Source organism: Echinops telfairi, unplaced genomic scaffold, assembly GCF_000313985.2.
Source record: "Echinops telfairi isolate 266 unplaced genomic scaffold, ASM31398v2 ScPeMD7_18;HRSCAF=68, whole genome shotgun sequence".
In the NCBI taxonomy this organism is placed as follows: Eukaryota; Metazoa; Chordata; class Mammalia; order Afrosoricida; family Tenrecidae; genus Echinops; species Echinops telfairi.
The window spans coordinates 23,551,724-23,564,198 of record NW_022103915.1 but is presented as its reverse complement, the minus strand read 5'-3'; the positions used below and the strand labels follow the sequence as shown (position 1 = coordinate 23,564,198).

Genomic DNA, 12,475 nt, shown 5'->3' with positions numbered 1-12,475 from the left:
AAAATGTTTTGAGAAACGATGTACAAATGCGCTTTACACAATTGATGTGTGTATGGATTGGGATAACAGTTGTATGAGCCCCTATTAAAATGTTTAAAAAAAACAAAAACAAAACAAAACAAAAAGACTGGTAAAAGAGGCTACCACAAGGCTGACGTTTAAAGACATCTCACCACCCAGGATTACCAGGCGGAAAAGAAGTCAGGACATAGAAAGTAAGCAGCCAGGAACACAAATGAGCTGAGTGGGGAGAGTGGCTCCCTGGAAAAGGCACTTACAGTCTGTCCCTTGGGAGATCCTTCCTCAGTCAGCCTCTCGAACATCTGTTTAGCTGCTGGGATATTCTGTGTCAGGTGATCGCCAAACAAAAGAGCATAGGATACGCGCTCCAGGGCCTTGGTGTGGTTCATGCTTGCTGCCTTTTGAAGATACCGAAATGCTCTTCAAATGTATTACAGAAGAAAAAAAAAATCAATGTTTTGGGACTGCATTAATTTTTTTCAAGATCTACTAACTTTTGGCCTACATTATTTCCTTCTGGTATAGAATCCCTCTGACATTTTAAGTCCACTAAGTCACATTATACATACAGAAAACACCATGACTACTTTTTTTAAATGGGAGGTACTAGTTCTCTCGTTATCATGATATCCTCGAATAATTTATGAGTATTTCACGAATAGTAATTCTACAGCTTCTACAAGAGATTAACTAAAATTTAAACTAGAGAATTGCATGTAACGATGCTACCAGGGTTCCTTTATAGTAAAATGATAATGTCTAGTCGCGCAGTAGAAACCTAGCTTAGAATTTGAAAGGTAAGGAAGTATGCTTACATAACAAATACAGCTTTGCAAACCCTATGGAGCAGTTTTACGCTGTCCTAGAGTGTTGTCCTGGTGTCAGAGTTATTACTGTTGGGCTATGATCTGAGAGGTCAGCAGTTTGAAACCACCAGCGGTTTCCTGGGAGAAAATCGGGGCCTTCTACTCCCATAGTTACAGTCACGGAAGGAAACTCACAGGGGCAGTTCTAGCCTGTCCGACAGGGTCACCGTGAGGTGGCACAGACTCGGTGGCAATGAGTTTTATAGTGTTGTTATGAGTTAGGAATCAACTAGAAGGCAATGGGTATGGTTTGATTTTTAGTTTACTAAACAATCCAACAGATAACGGCTGTTAATTCCTCCCACCCCCCACCAAAATCTTTCTATGAATGATATAACAAATCAGTTGAAATCACCTGAACATAAAATCTTAGAAAGCACAGTCACTTGCTTTACATATTTTGCAAATGCCAATTCCTAAATCCCAGTCTTTGCCTGGAAGAAGATCACAAAGCACATTTAAACAATTCGTTTGGTAGGTCTTATTTGAATTCTGAACAGCATATATAGTCTTGGTTCTTGGAAACTTTAGTCAATTATTCCCATTTTGAAGACTGTTCATTTTTGAGATGGGCATTTATAAACGTTTTGTACCAAACAAGCCAAAAGCTGGATACTTTCTTGTAAGGTCATGAAATGTAGGGGTGCCTTTAGTCGTACACTTTGAAAGAGTAACGTGCTCAGCAATGCTGCTCAGGCACAGCCTATCTTGGGCAAAGACGGGCTTGGCAATGCTACCTACTCTCGTTTCTGGTTTTTCTTATTGCTTCCATTGAGGATTTTCATGCCAGTCTGGTACATCACTTCTGCTTCCCGCATCTGCCGTCTTTTAGCAGCTGCTTCTTCGGCTAAAAAGAAAACGTCCATACATACATTTAAAGACACATGGTTTATGAGTTGGCTGTTACCTAAGACTTTAAAAGAAAAAAAAAATCCCAAACTAAATGAAATCTTTCTCTTATAGGAAGTCAGGGTGAATGCTTTTTGAAGGGTACTTTTGCTCCTCGCAATTCTAAAACCATGCACATCATTCAACTGAAATTTTACTAGGAGCTTTTGATGGCACAGCAAGGTGAGCTTCAAGCAGAAGGCCATTGGAGGCTTGCATCACACTGCATTTATCATGGTCAGATTGCATTTTCTTATAAGGAGATAGTTTTCATGATTACTTATATAATATAAATAGCAAAAATGGCCCTTGAAAATGAAATATAGATACTGATTTAATGTTAAATTTCATTAATTTTTTTCTATTCACTGAAACAGCACTAAAAAAAGAAAATCACATAACTATTTATATATGTTTTGAAAAGTGTTTTGCCGTAATGAAGTTGAACAGAAATCTAGAACTCTTCAAGTTGAGCACTTCACTTCTTGACCAATAGAAGTAGTGGTAAATTCTTATGATATAAAAACACAAAATCTGATGTATGATACTTGAGTGCCCTTCATATCGACTGAACTACATACAAAGATGGGCTACATTCGCTGTTATTTGGGGGGAATGTCAAACTATTCTATCAGAGCATTATTTTCAAAATGCTATTTTTAATCAGAGGGGCATATTTAGGATCTCCCGCTGTTATTTTATAGGTAGAATGTTCTTAAAAACACAGCCTGCCTGTAGAGGCCAGCCCCTTTTATACTGACATTAACATTTAAGCTGATTAAATGTACTAAACTTGTTAAATGTTCCTTTACCATAGCCTATTTTACTCAAAGTATTTTTTAATTAAAATTTTTTAGACAGATGAACATACATTTGGTGTGAGATGAACGCAAGAGACACCTGGGATTTGACTGATCCTTACAGTCAGGGACCTCCCAGGATGGCGGAATTCTCCCACAAGGAGGCAGCCTAGGACCCTCTCTGTTTGGGTCCAACAAATGAGTCATTCTTGACATTTCCCTGGGCTGTGGCTATAAGGAATATAGGTCAGCATTCCAGTCAATTTGTGTCACCCTGCGAATGTGGTTTGCTAACCAGCCTTCTCCCTGGCAGTTCCTTCCTCTGGAAAGAGAGCCTGCAGTAAATGAGGCAAAAAGCCAAATGGCTGGTGTACACCTCCATGGAAGAGCCAGGCCTAGCCTCGGTTGCTTATCCATGGCAGACTGGAATTTACGAGTTAGAATTTGGGGTGCAGATTTGGAAAGGGTCAGCACCAAGGGCTTCAAGTTCAAAGTATTGTTAAAAAAATAATTATTTTCCTTTAAATCACAACAACATTAATCAGTTTAATAGGCAGCCTGAAGGGTTTATGGGACAATCTGTGCATACCAACTAAAAATTATGTTGAAATGTGTATGACAAGTTGTCTGAGTCCTGGAAAATTAGCACCTTGTTTGCTTTCTAAGTCCATTAGTTAAGCCTATAACCCTTATTATCAACACTGACCAGTTTTGACCAAAGTAGAAAAGGATTGCTAGACAAAGGTTTTTAAATTGTTGGCCTGAACAAAAACCAATGCGGACACACCTCCTTACAAGTAATACTTACTTTCACAAAAGCCCCACTTTTCATCTGCTTTGTAATCATAGGTTGTAGCACACCACAGTCTGCCATCTTCCCTTCCATCTGACGTACAGTCTTCATATTCCTTCTCCAGAAAGAGAAAGGGGAAGTGGCAGGGCTCCCCATGTGCCGTGCCTTCAATGGCAGTCAAAACTGGAAAGAAACCAGAAGACTAACGTGAAAAGTACACCAGTACGCATGCACTAATAGTCCATTGTAACTGTGAGCATTTGAAGACGAAGCTGTAGGAGGAATGGTTTACAATGTCAAGCATAAAGCACCTGGTCCAAATTCTGATTAGGAATGACCTGAGGTTGAGACACCTGTTGAGCAGGTTGAGCTGACTAGCCTACTGAAACATAGCTTAGAATTTCCAAAGGTGTCAAGATACAATCTTAGGGATGTTAAAAGTCGATTGTGTAACTCTTATCCAACAAGTGAGCAAAACAAGAGGGCAAAATGCAACTGGATCAATTCTACTGCTCAAAACAACTCTCCCTATTTATATATGGATGTTGTAAATTATTCATTAATGCAAAGTTATGTATGGAAAATGTTCCCCCAGGCAAAGTTAATTGCTTGTGTACTTCTCTGTGATCCCACAGTATTTTCAATATTTATCTCTTATGTACTGAGGTTACTTCTTTATGATACTCTAGTTCCCACAAGACTTTGGGATTTTTAAGGGTAAAGACTATCTCTATTTTTAAGTTCTTTCCAAGTATCTGCTAAGTGCAGGGAACCATGCCAGGTGCTGGAGATGAGGTGGAGTAGATGTTTCAGCTACTCAGAACTTAGAGCCTGCATGGAAGAAAGAAAATAAATGGGAGCATCTGCTAGGAACCAAGGTTTAATGGGGACACCTCAAAGATTATAGTCACTGGGTTACAAATATCCAACTACAACCTGTAGTTATGAATCAGACCCCATGTAACAGTTGACTAAGAGACAGACTTAGGGGCACAACTCATTCACAACCCCAAGACTGCTTGTTTTTGATTTTTCCCCCAATAACAGAAATGCTTGCTTTAAAAATAACTTAATCATAGGAATTCTAGTTTACCCAAACTTATACATTCTAAGTGTTTCAAAGATATGAGAGATTGCAAGTGATGGAACTGTACAGCAGAAAAGAAACTTAAAAGAACCAAATGGCTTTTTGACAACAAAAGGTTAACTATCGGATTCAGCATAATCTAAACAGGAAGAACCAAGAATCCCCAGTATGTAATACCTGTTCCATCAATTGTGTGAAAACGGAAACTTGTTAAAAAGTGTTCAATAAGTTATTAGAAAGAAAATATTTATTTCTGTGATATCTTGTCAAACATACATCAAATGAAGAAACTGTTATTATCCTCTAAGTGTATTTTAAAGTCTTCCAAAAGTTACGGTGGGGATTTCTTAGTTCCAAGTCAACTGACATACAATTTTCACAGTATGTGTTACTTTCAGTTAATTTTCTTCCCATGGAGAAATTCTGAAAGAATTTCAAACTGTCATTTTTAAAACCTCCTCAAAACCAAGTATTTTAAAAACAAGAGTAATCACTATTCTGGTATAAAAGAATTTCGGGTTATGCAATTTAAGTTAATGAGCATCTGTAATCAAATATGATATTTAAAATGAAAGAAGAAAACTCAATAAATCCTTTTAAAATCTGTGTAAGAAATTCACGTTTTATAGATAAGGAATCATGCTTTAACTCTACAGTAAGGACATAGTATGACAATGTACATATGCAGACCTTGGGAGTACTCTGCTTAATTCACGGAACATGAGAACTTGGAATAAGAAGCAGATTCCTTTTTATTTAAATTAGTAAAAAATCTGCTCTTGTGAAGTCAATAAAACCATCCAAGAAAGCTAGAAAAGGTTGGAAAACAAGGACAAACCTTAACTATTGAGTAAATGGGTACTTTCATAGTGTTGGTCAGGAGTAAAAACTCAAGCTAGTGGGTTACGATTGGGCTGCTAACTGCAAGATCAGCAGTTCAAAACTGTCAGGTGCTCCTTGTGAGAAAGAAGAGGCTTTCTGCTCCCATAAAGATTTATAGTCTCAGAAGCCCACAGAGGCACTTCTACTCTGTCCTATAGGTTTTCTATGGGTCGGAACCTGTTCTCATGGCAATGAGTGTTTTCGGACTTATTAGAATTTTAAGAAGGCTTTTAGAAAAAAGATATGCCTCGAGGCTCTTTTTAAAAAAAAAAACTTTTTAGAATGTTTACAGAAATGTCCTCACAAGGACCCACATATACATCCAAGAGAAAAACTGGTGCAGTATCATAACCTAATAACAAATAACAAAATAAAAAACTCAAAGGTCTAGCAACAGAATTTAAACTAATTATAATGCAGACACAAATGGAACCTGGGCACTCTCAACACAGATGGGATGGGATTAAAGAACACTGCAAGTTAGCAACAAGAAACCCTGTTGCCACCGTGGTTGAACTCCAATGTCAGTATTTTGACCCCGGCAGCCTCTCTGGGAGAGAAAGAAATGTCAGTTCATAAAGACTCCAGCCTTGGCTTTCAGAAAGAATAGTGCCTGGGGTCTTAGAGGTTTGTTTTTAAAACAAGTAGCCATCTAAGTGAGGAAGAAGTACACCAGCCTGAATGAGCCAAGGATTATAAATAATGAAATCCAAATCTGAAGGAGGGAAAAGTATCAGAGATTAAATTCTGAATACCCTGTTTGTAGAAGGCAACAGATCAGAGTGGAAACCCCATATCCATTTGCAGGATCCCTGAGGATTAAGCCCTTTACCATAGTCCAGAGACGTGAACAGCCTTGCTGTCAGTCAGAGAGCCCTGTAAAGTCAATTATGGCAGACACAGTTAAAAGTTAACACCTTATCATTTGATCTTCCCTTTGACACATTTTAAATTTGTCCCAGTTTTTAGTATTTTCTGATTTCTTTTTGATTGAGGTTTTTATTTTGCCTGTGTTGTTAATTTTTTTCCTCTTCTTGATTTTGTTTTATATATTTCTTTCAGTGTGTGAAATCCAGGAAAGGTAAATCTATAGGATCAGTAACAGGAACAATAATTACTTAGGGACATAGCAGAGGAGGCTGGAGGGAAATAGGGGCCTAACAATGAGTACGAGAAAGAAGAAAATGTTTTATAATTATTGTAGTGATGATTGCTCAACTCTTAAAAATTAACTAAAAAATTAAATAACAAAAAGATTCCAGCCGTGGACACTGTATGGAGAGTTTTGCTATAAAGGGAATAGAGGGGCAGCTGGAGGAGGACCTAGGACCAGAAGATCTTGCTTTTAACATAGAACTTATTATGGAATGGTATAGTATGTTGGTGAAGTAACACCTGACGGATACGCGTGCACACACACAGGACCGCTTACGCAAGCCTGTGCGAAGCAAACGCTAAGTGAAGACGGTGTGGATGTTGTCATAGGCACTACTTTGAACGATGGGAATACAAACTCATTGTTTCCTCATTTTTAACTGTAAGATGGTATGAAAACAAAAGCCCAAAATGTTAGCTTTTTAATGCACATAGACAAAGGAAAGGGACGTACTTTTGTAAATGTCTTACTTGAAGAGCTTTTACAGGTAGCTCTGGCGTCATGATAGTTAAGTGCGCTGCTGCGGACCGAGAGGCTCACCACCCAAGCCGTGGCTTTGAAGGCCGGGTAATAATATGCTCCCATAAAGATTTCAGCCTGGAAAGCTTATGGGGCCAGTCTGAGCTGTTCAAAAACGGTTGATTTGACTCAGAACAGACTCGATGACACACACCACCACCAGGATCACCAACAGTAACGAGAGCTTTGCAGGGCCACTGAGGACCAACACTGTGAGGTTAGATAGTGTTCTGTTCCTAAGAAAATGAAAATTATTCCTGCTGCTTGTCAGAAGCAATTCTGTAGTTCCAAGCACACAGCAGAAGATAGCTTCCAACCTTCTATTTGTCAAATGTAGTTGAGATGATTATTTGGTGTCAAAACTATTAACCTCAAGACAACTTTCATAAATTGTAGTAAATGCTAAGATAAAAATTCAATTAGTTGGGAGGGTGGAGGGAAGGAGAGGGAGAAAGGGGGAACAGAGGACAAGGTCTAAATGTGGCCTCCTCCCTGGGGGATGGACAGCGGAGAAGTGGGTGAGGGAGGCGTGGGATGGGGTAAGATATGATAAAATAATAATAAATTATAAATTATTGGGGGTTCAGGGGGAGGGGAAGGGAGGGGAAAAATGAGCTGACACCAGGGGCTCAAGTGGAAAGTGGGTGTCATAAGAATGATGAAGTCAACATATGTACTAAAGTGCTGGACACAGATGACGTATGTACAGATTGTGATGAGTTGTATGAGCCCCTAATAAAATGATTATTAAAAAAAAAATTCAATTAGTCAATCATCACCAAAAACAAAAACAAGTTACAAAACAAGAATAAAGCACCAACTGGACATAAATACACATAAATGGTATAGGCCAGATAAAGAGGTATTTAATATTGGTTGGAAAACAGTCTATATACAGAGACAGATTTCGTCAAAGGCTAGCCAGATTCAGAAACAACTCACGAACACGCAAACAACTTCTTACTAAGGCATGCATTGCTTCATGAACAAAAATGAGTTTTGTCAGGAGAAAAAGGAAAGAGAGTAGAGAAAATTCATACAAAATGCTGTTAGAAATAACCATTTCCAGATGAAACAGAAGCAAGCACTGACCCAAGGTGACAGGGTTCATGAGATTCAGATGACAGTCACGGTAAAAAAAGCAGAACAAAATTTGCTTGGAATAAGTGCTGTTTAAAAGAACAGTAAGTCTCTGCATTTCTATAAACAATTGCTTTAAGAGACTATATTTAGGGCACAAACTACATGCCCAAACATGAAGTACAGACATGACGACAGTAAGAAAGACAGCTCTGCCACAGCAAACCCATTTCAGAAGTGAATTTTGGCCCCACTCACCCATACATCACAGCATTTGGTTCATATCTGTTCTTTCTACCCATTTACTTTCGTGGCCCACTTCATAAAAACGGCCAGACATTATTTTTGAACATCGTCTATGACAGAGGTAAAAGCCAAGATCAAGAAGTCTTTGTTTTCTTGGATTGACTTTGGCTGTCCCCTGGTAATCCGAAAATAGACACAAGCTGTGTGATTATTTCTATTCATTTAAGTTGGTAATGTTTACTTTCAACGAAGTCAGCGTGTGGTCAGAGACAGAAGATGAAACAGTGACATGTAAAAATACATTGGCATAGTGAGTATATTAAATATGTGGAAGGGGAGGATGGAAGGTGCCGTTGCTGCACAAATTGTAGGGCTTATGTCGTGTTCGGACACGGTCGGTGGTCTGGTGGAGAAAGGAGACTCTAGAAGAGGTGCTTTTCCACAGGGCGGTCTCCTCGGGAAGTTCGCCTGCACACTTTATTATGGCACAAGAGCCTTTTCACGCAAGTTCAGATGTGTTGCAGACAAGTGCCTCTTTTTGCTCCACCTCCTACCTTCTGTTTACTCTGACCAAGGGGTTGCTCCTTCCCAGCTACTCCCACACAAGCAACACGAAATAGAAAGGCCATCCAATTACTCACTCCAATGGGCTTCTGTCAGAACCTGATTTTAAGAATGACTTAAGTTCCAACTCAACTTCTTTTATTTTTGCCACTTGAAGTGTATCAAGATTCTATTTCATTTTTCTCCTTTTAAAAGTTTTAGTACAACAAGGGTATTGTTTTTCTTACAAGAAAAACACAGAACAATTCACAGGGTAGTTATAACATTTAAGGAGAAAAATCAGTCATCTTTACCCGTTATTCAAGCTCTCCTTTTCTCTAGAGGTAACAGTTGTTACCACATGAGGAGATGTGGACCTCTCTTTTGTTTGTAAACATGCAAAAGCCAAGGTTTTAGTTTTCACATAGGAGCTCATACTAAGTGAATTATTTTATAACTTGCCATTTCCACCGAACACCTCCGGACATTGTTCCAGGTGGCAGACAGCGGAGATGACTAATGCCTTCCTACACCTTCTCTGAACCAAGGCAGGCCAGGTGACCATTTGGGCAGACTGGCGAGAAGTGGGCAACTCCATTGTGTAACAATGTCAACCTCATTTACCCTTTCCTTAGAGCCGTGTTTCTCAAAGTGGGTTATGCCAGCCCTTGTGGGCGCTAGAACAATCCAAACCCAAACCAAACACTGCCACAGGGTTGATCAAACTCATAGTGACCCTACAGGACAGGGTAGAAGTGCCCCTGTGAGTTTCCAAGACTTTTAAAAAAAATCATTTTATTGGGGCTCGTACAACTCTTATCACAATCCATACATCCATCCATTGTGAGCTTGTAACTCTTTACGGGAGTAGAAAGCCCTGTCTTTCTCCCAGAATGATCCAGGGGGTTGTAAAAATGTAGTTGTGTGTGTGTGGATTATGGGCTACAATGCAAAGCTTTTTCATTGCTAGGGGTTTTTTTTTTTGAGGGCAGTAGGCAAAATGAGCTTAAGAGCCTATGCCTTAAGAGTAATTAGCGAACCCCCTCACTTTGTAACTTCATTACAAGATTATTAAGCTTTCTTTTCCAGTCTCTCTCCCTTCTTAATGTATTAAAGAAAAACAAAACAAACAAAAAACATCCCCTTTTCTCTGTTCTGGGAGACAGTCTTTCGTTTGATGGCATCCCCTCTGTCTCTTTGAATATTACAGTTAGTAAAACTCCTTCTCCTTCTCCCACAGCTGTCTCATAAATTGGTTTACAGCATGGCAGGTAACGCGAATCACTGGAGATTCATGTACAGGGGCTGCCCTCGGCAGGTAGGATCGGATCACATGGAGTAAACCCGAGGATGGAGTCAGTCTTATACTACGGAGGCCCAACAGGAAAGCAACAAAGAGCTAGAGGCCCTGAAGGCTCAAGCTTTGAACTACCCCGTGATAAAGCTTTGGTGCTGTGAGCTAAATTGGACTCAGTTTCTACTAGTTTGGCAGATCTGATATTTTCATCAAAACATGTTCCTTTCAAAAAGGGTATGAGTGGTCTCTAGGTGGCTATTTAATGAACAAATGCTATAGGTATGCGGAAAAAGGTTTGCTTATGAAGTTGGTCCCTGACTAGCATCTGGGAATTTTAGATTCTGGAAGGGTTCCCACCCTGATCAATGTTAAAGAGTGAAGAATGGTTTTTGCTGAACATCTGCTTGCTTTCTCTGAGTCTGCAGTAACCGTGGTTCCCGTTAGGCAGAGGTAATGACGTGACAAGCCCCCACTGAAGCCTCTGGCTGTGGAGTCTCTTGCAAACTTCCTTAGTAAACAGCATTTCATATGTGCTGCCACAGTTGGGAGTTATGTGGGTCACATGTGACTTCTGTGGGAAAAAAAAATTCTAGGAAGTTTGAGCCTGCTTTCTTAGGGACTTTGTCCCAGAGGTCTTTTCCCTTTGCGGATTTTGTGTTGTATCCTTTTGCTAAAATAAATCCTAGATCCAAGTAGGGGTAGATCATAGCTTTGAGTTGGACGATATCTTCCTTAGGGACGTACTGAACTGGCACCTCCAACACAGTTGGTACCAGAAATGGGGAACCAGTTGGAACGAAACTGACTCGCTGACAAATGGCTAACCATGGTGTGGAAAAGGAAGAAGTGAAAACAGTGGGGCTGATGAGCATTTGTTGCCTGGATGAGGAGCAGTCTTATGAGCCACTGCCACGCGAAGGACAGCGTGACCTCTGGAATTTGACAAGGATAGATCTAACTCCAGGAGAGTTAGCTGGTCCACAATAAAAGAAGGGGGGTGGTGGTTGGAAAGAGGGAACCGATTACAAGGAACTATATGTGACCTCCTCCCTGGGGGACGGGCAACAGAAAAGTGGGTGAAGGGACACGTCGGACAGGGAAAGATATGACAAAATAATAATGTATAAATTATCAAGGACTGGTGAGGGAGGGGGGAGCAGGGAGGGAGAGGAAAAATGAGGACCTAATGCCGGGGACTTAAGAGGAGAGTAAATGTTTTGAGAATGAGGGCAATGAATGTACAAATGTGCTTTACACAATTGATGTGTGTATGGATTGTGATAAGAGTTGTATGAGCCCCTAATAAAACGATTAAAAAGGTGGGGGGAAGGGCAGCCCAGGGGATGCCTTTGGCTTTTGTTCTCGCCTCCCTGTGGGATGGGAAAGGGCAGCACATTACCAAAGCTTTGCTCTGGCTGACCTGAAATGTTCAAAGTCTGCAATGCTCTCTCCTCAAAGGGGGTCAAGGGGGAAGGTGAATTAGTTCACAGGGTTGGAGCAAAGGTTTAGATCAGTTCTCAACCTGTGGGTCATGACCCCTTTGGGGGTCACCTGATTCACAACAGTAGCAAAATTATAGGTAAGAAGTAGCAATGAAAATAATGTTATGGTTGGGGGTCACCACAACATAAGGAGCTGTATTAAAGGGTCACGACATTAGGAAGGTTGAGAACCACTGGTTTAGATAAACATGAATGAGAAAATGGGGAGGGGGAGCCCTTGGGTCATTTTTTAGTCTAGTCCAGCTGGATTTGCACCAGCAGCCGGAATGGAGGCAATGGGATGGTATGGATGTACTATGAGGAAAAGAAAAGGAGAGGTCATAAAATAGCTGTGTATTTTGTGGCTACTGCATCCAGACGTATGGTAAAATTTGATAGAAGACGCTAAATGTTTGTAATTTCAGAAGTGCTACAAGAACCATGCCCATCAGGGAAAGTTAAAAATAACAACAAGTGTTAGAGGGACCAACTTCCTTGCTTTTTGCTGCCAGTGGGTTGGTTGGGTTGGAATTTACACTCTTTGGTATGTGTTGGGTGGCTAATCGCAAGGTCAGCAGTTCAAAACCACTTGCTTGAACTTAGGCTATCTGATCCTGCAGTCCCTTTGGATTTTTAAAAATCCCGAATGCAGAAATCCTGTCTGAACTCTTACCATTAAAAAAAAAAAAAAAAAAACCCTCCAAATTTAGCAATTCTAACTTATAGCCTGCAGAACAGAGCAGAATTGTTCTTATGGGTTTTTAAGACTGTGAATCTTTATAGGAGTAGAAAGCTTTATCTTTCTCCTGCCTGCAG

The 12,475-nt window shown here is 40.1% G+C and overlaps 1 protein-coding gene across 2 annotated transcripts in view; it reads right to left on the bottom strand.

Annotated features, from left to right (window-relative positions):
* The window catches only part of SEL1L (SEL1L adaptor subunit of ERAD E3 ubiquitin ligase), a 72,987-nt gene that overhangs the window by 40,250 nt on the left and 20,262 nt on the right, over positions 1 to 12,475 (bottom strand). For both annotated transcript variants that reach the window (XM_004698750.2, XM_045287763.1), the window contains 3 exons: positions 3,384 to 3,551; positions 1,629 to 1,734; positions 279 to 441 (listed from right to left, as the gene is read on the bottom strand). In XM_004698750.2, the coding sequence (XP_004698807.1) occupies positions 279 to 441; positions 1,629 to 1,734; positions 3,384 to 3,551 (437 nt within the window). The remainder of the gene's footprint in view (positions 1 to 278; positions 442 to 1,628; positions 1,735 to 3,383; positions 3,552 to 12,475) is intronic.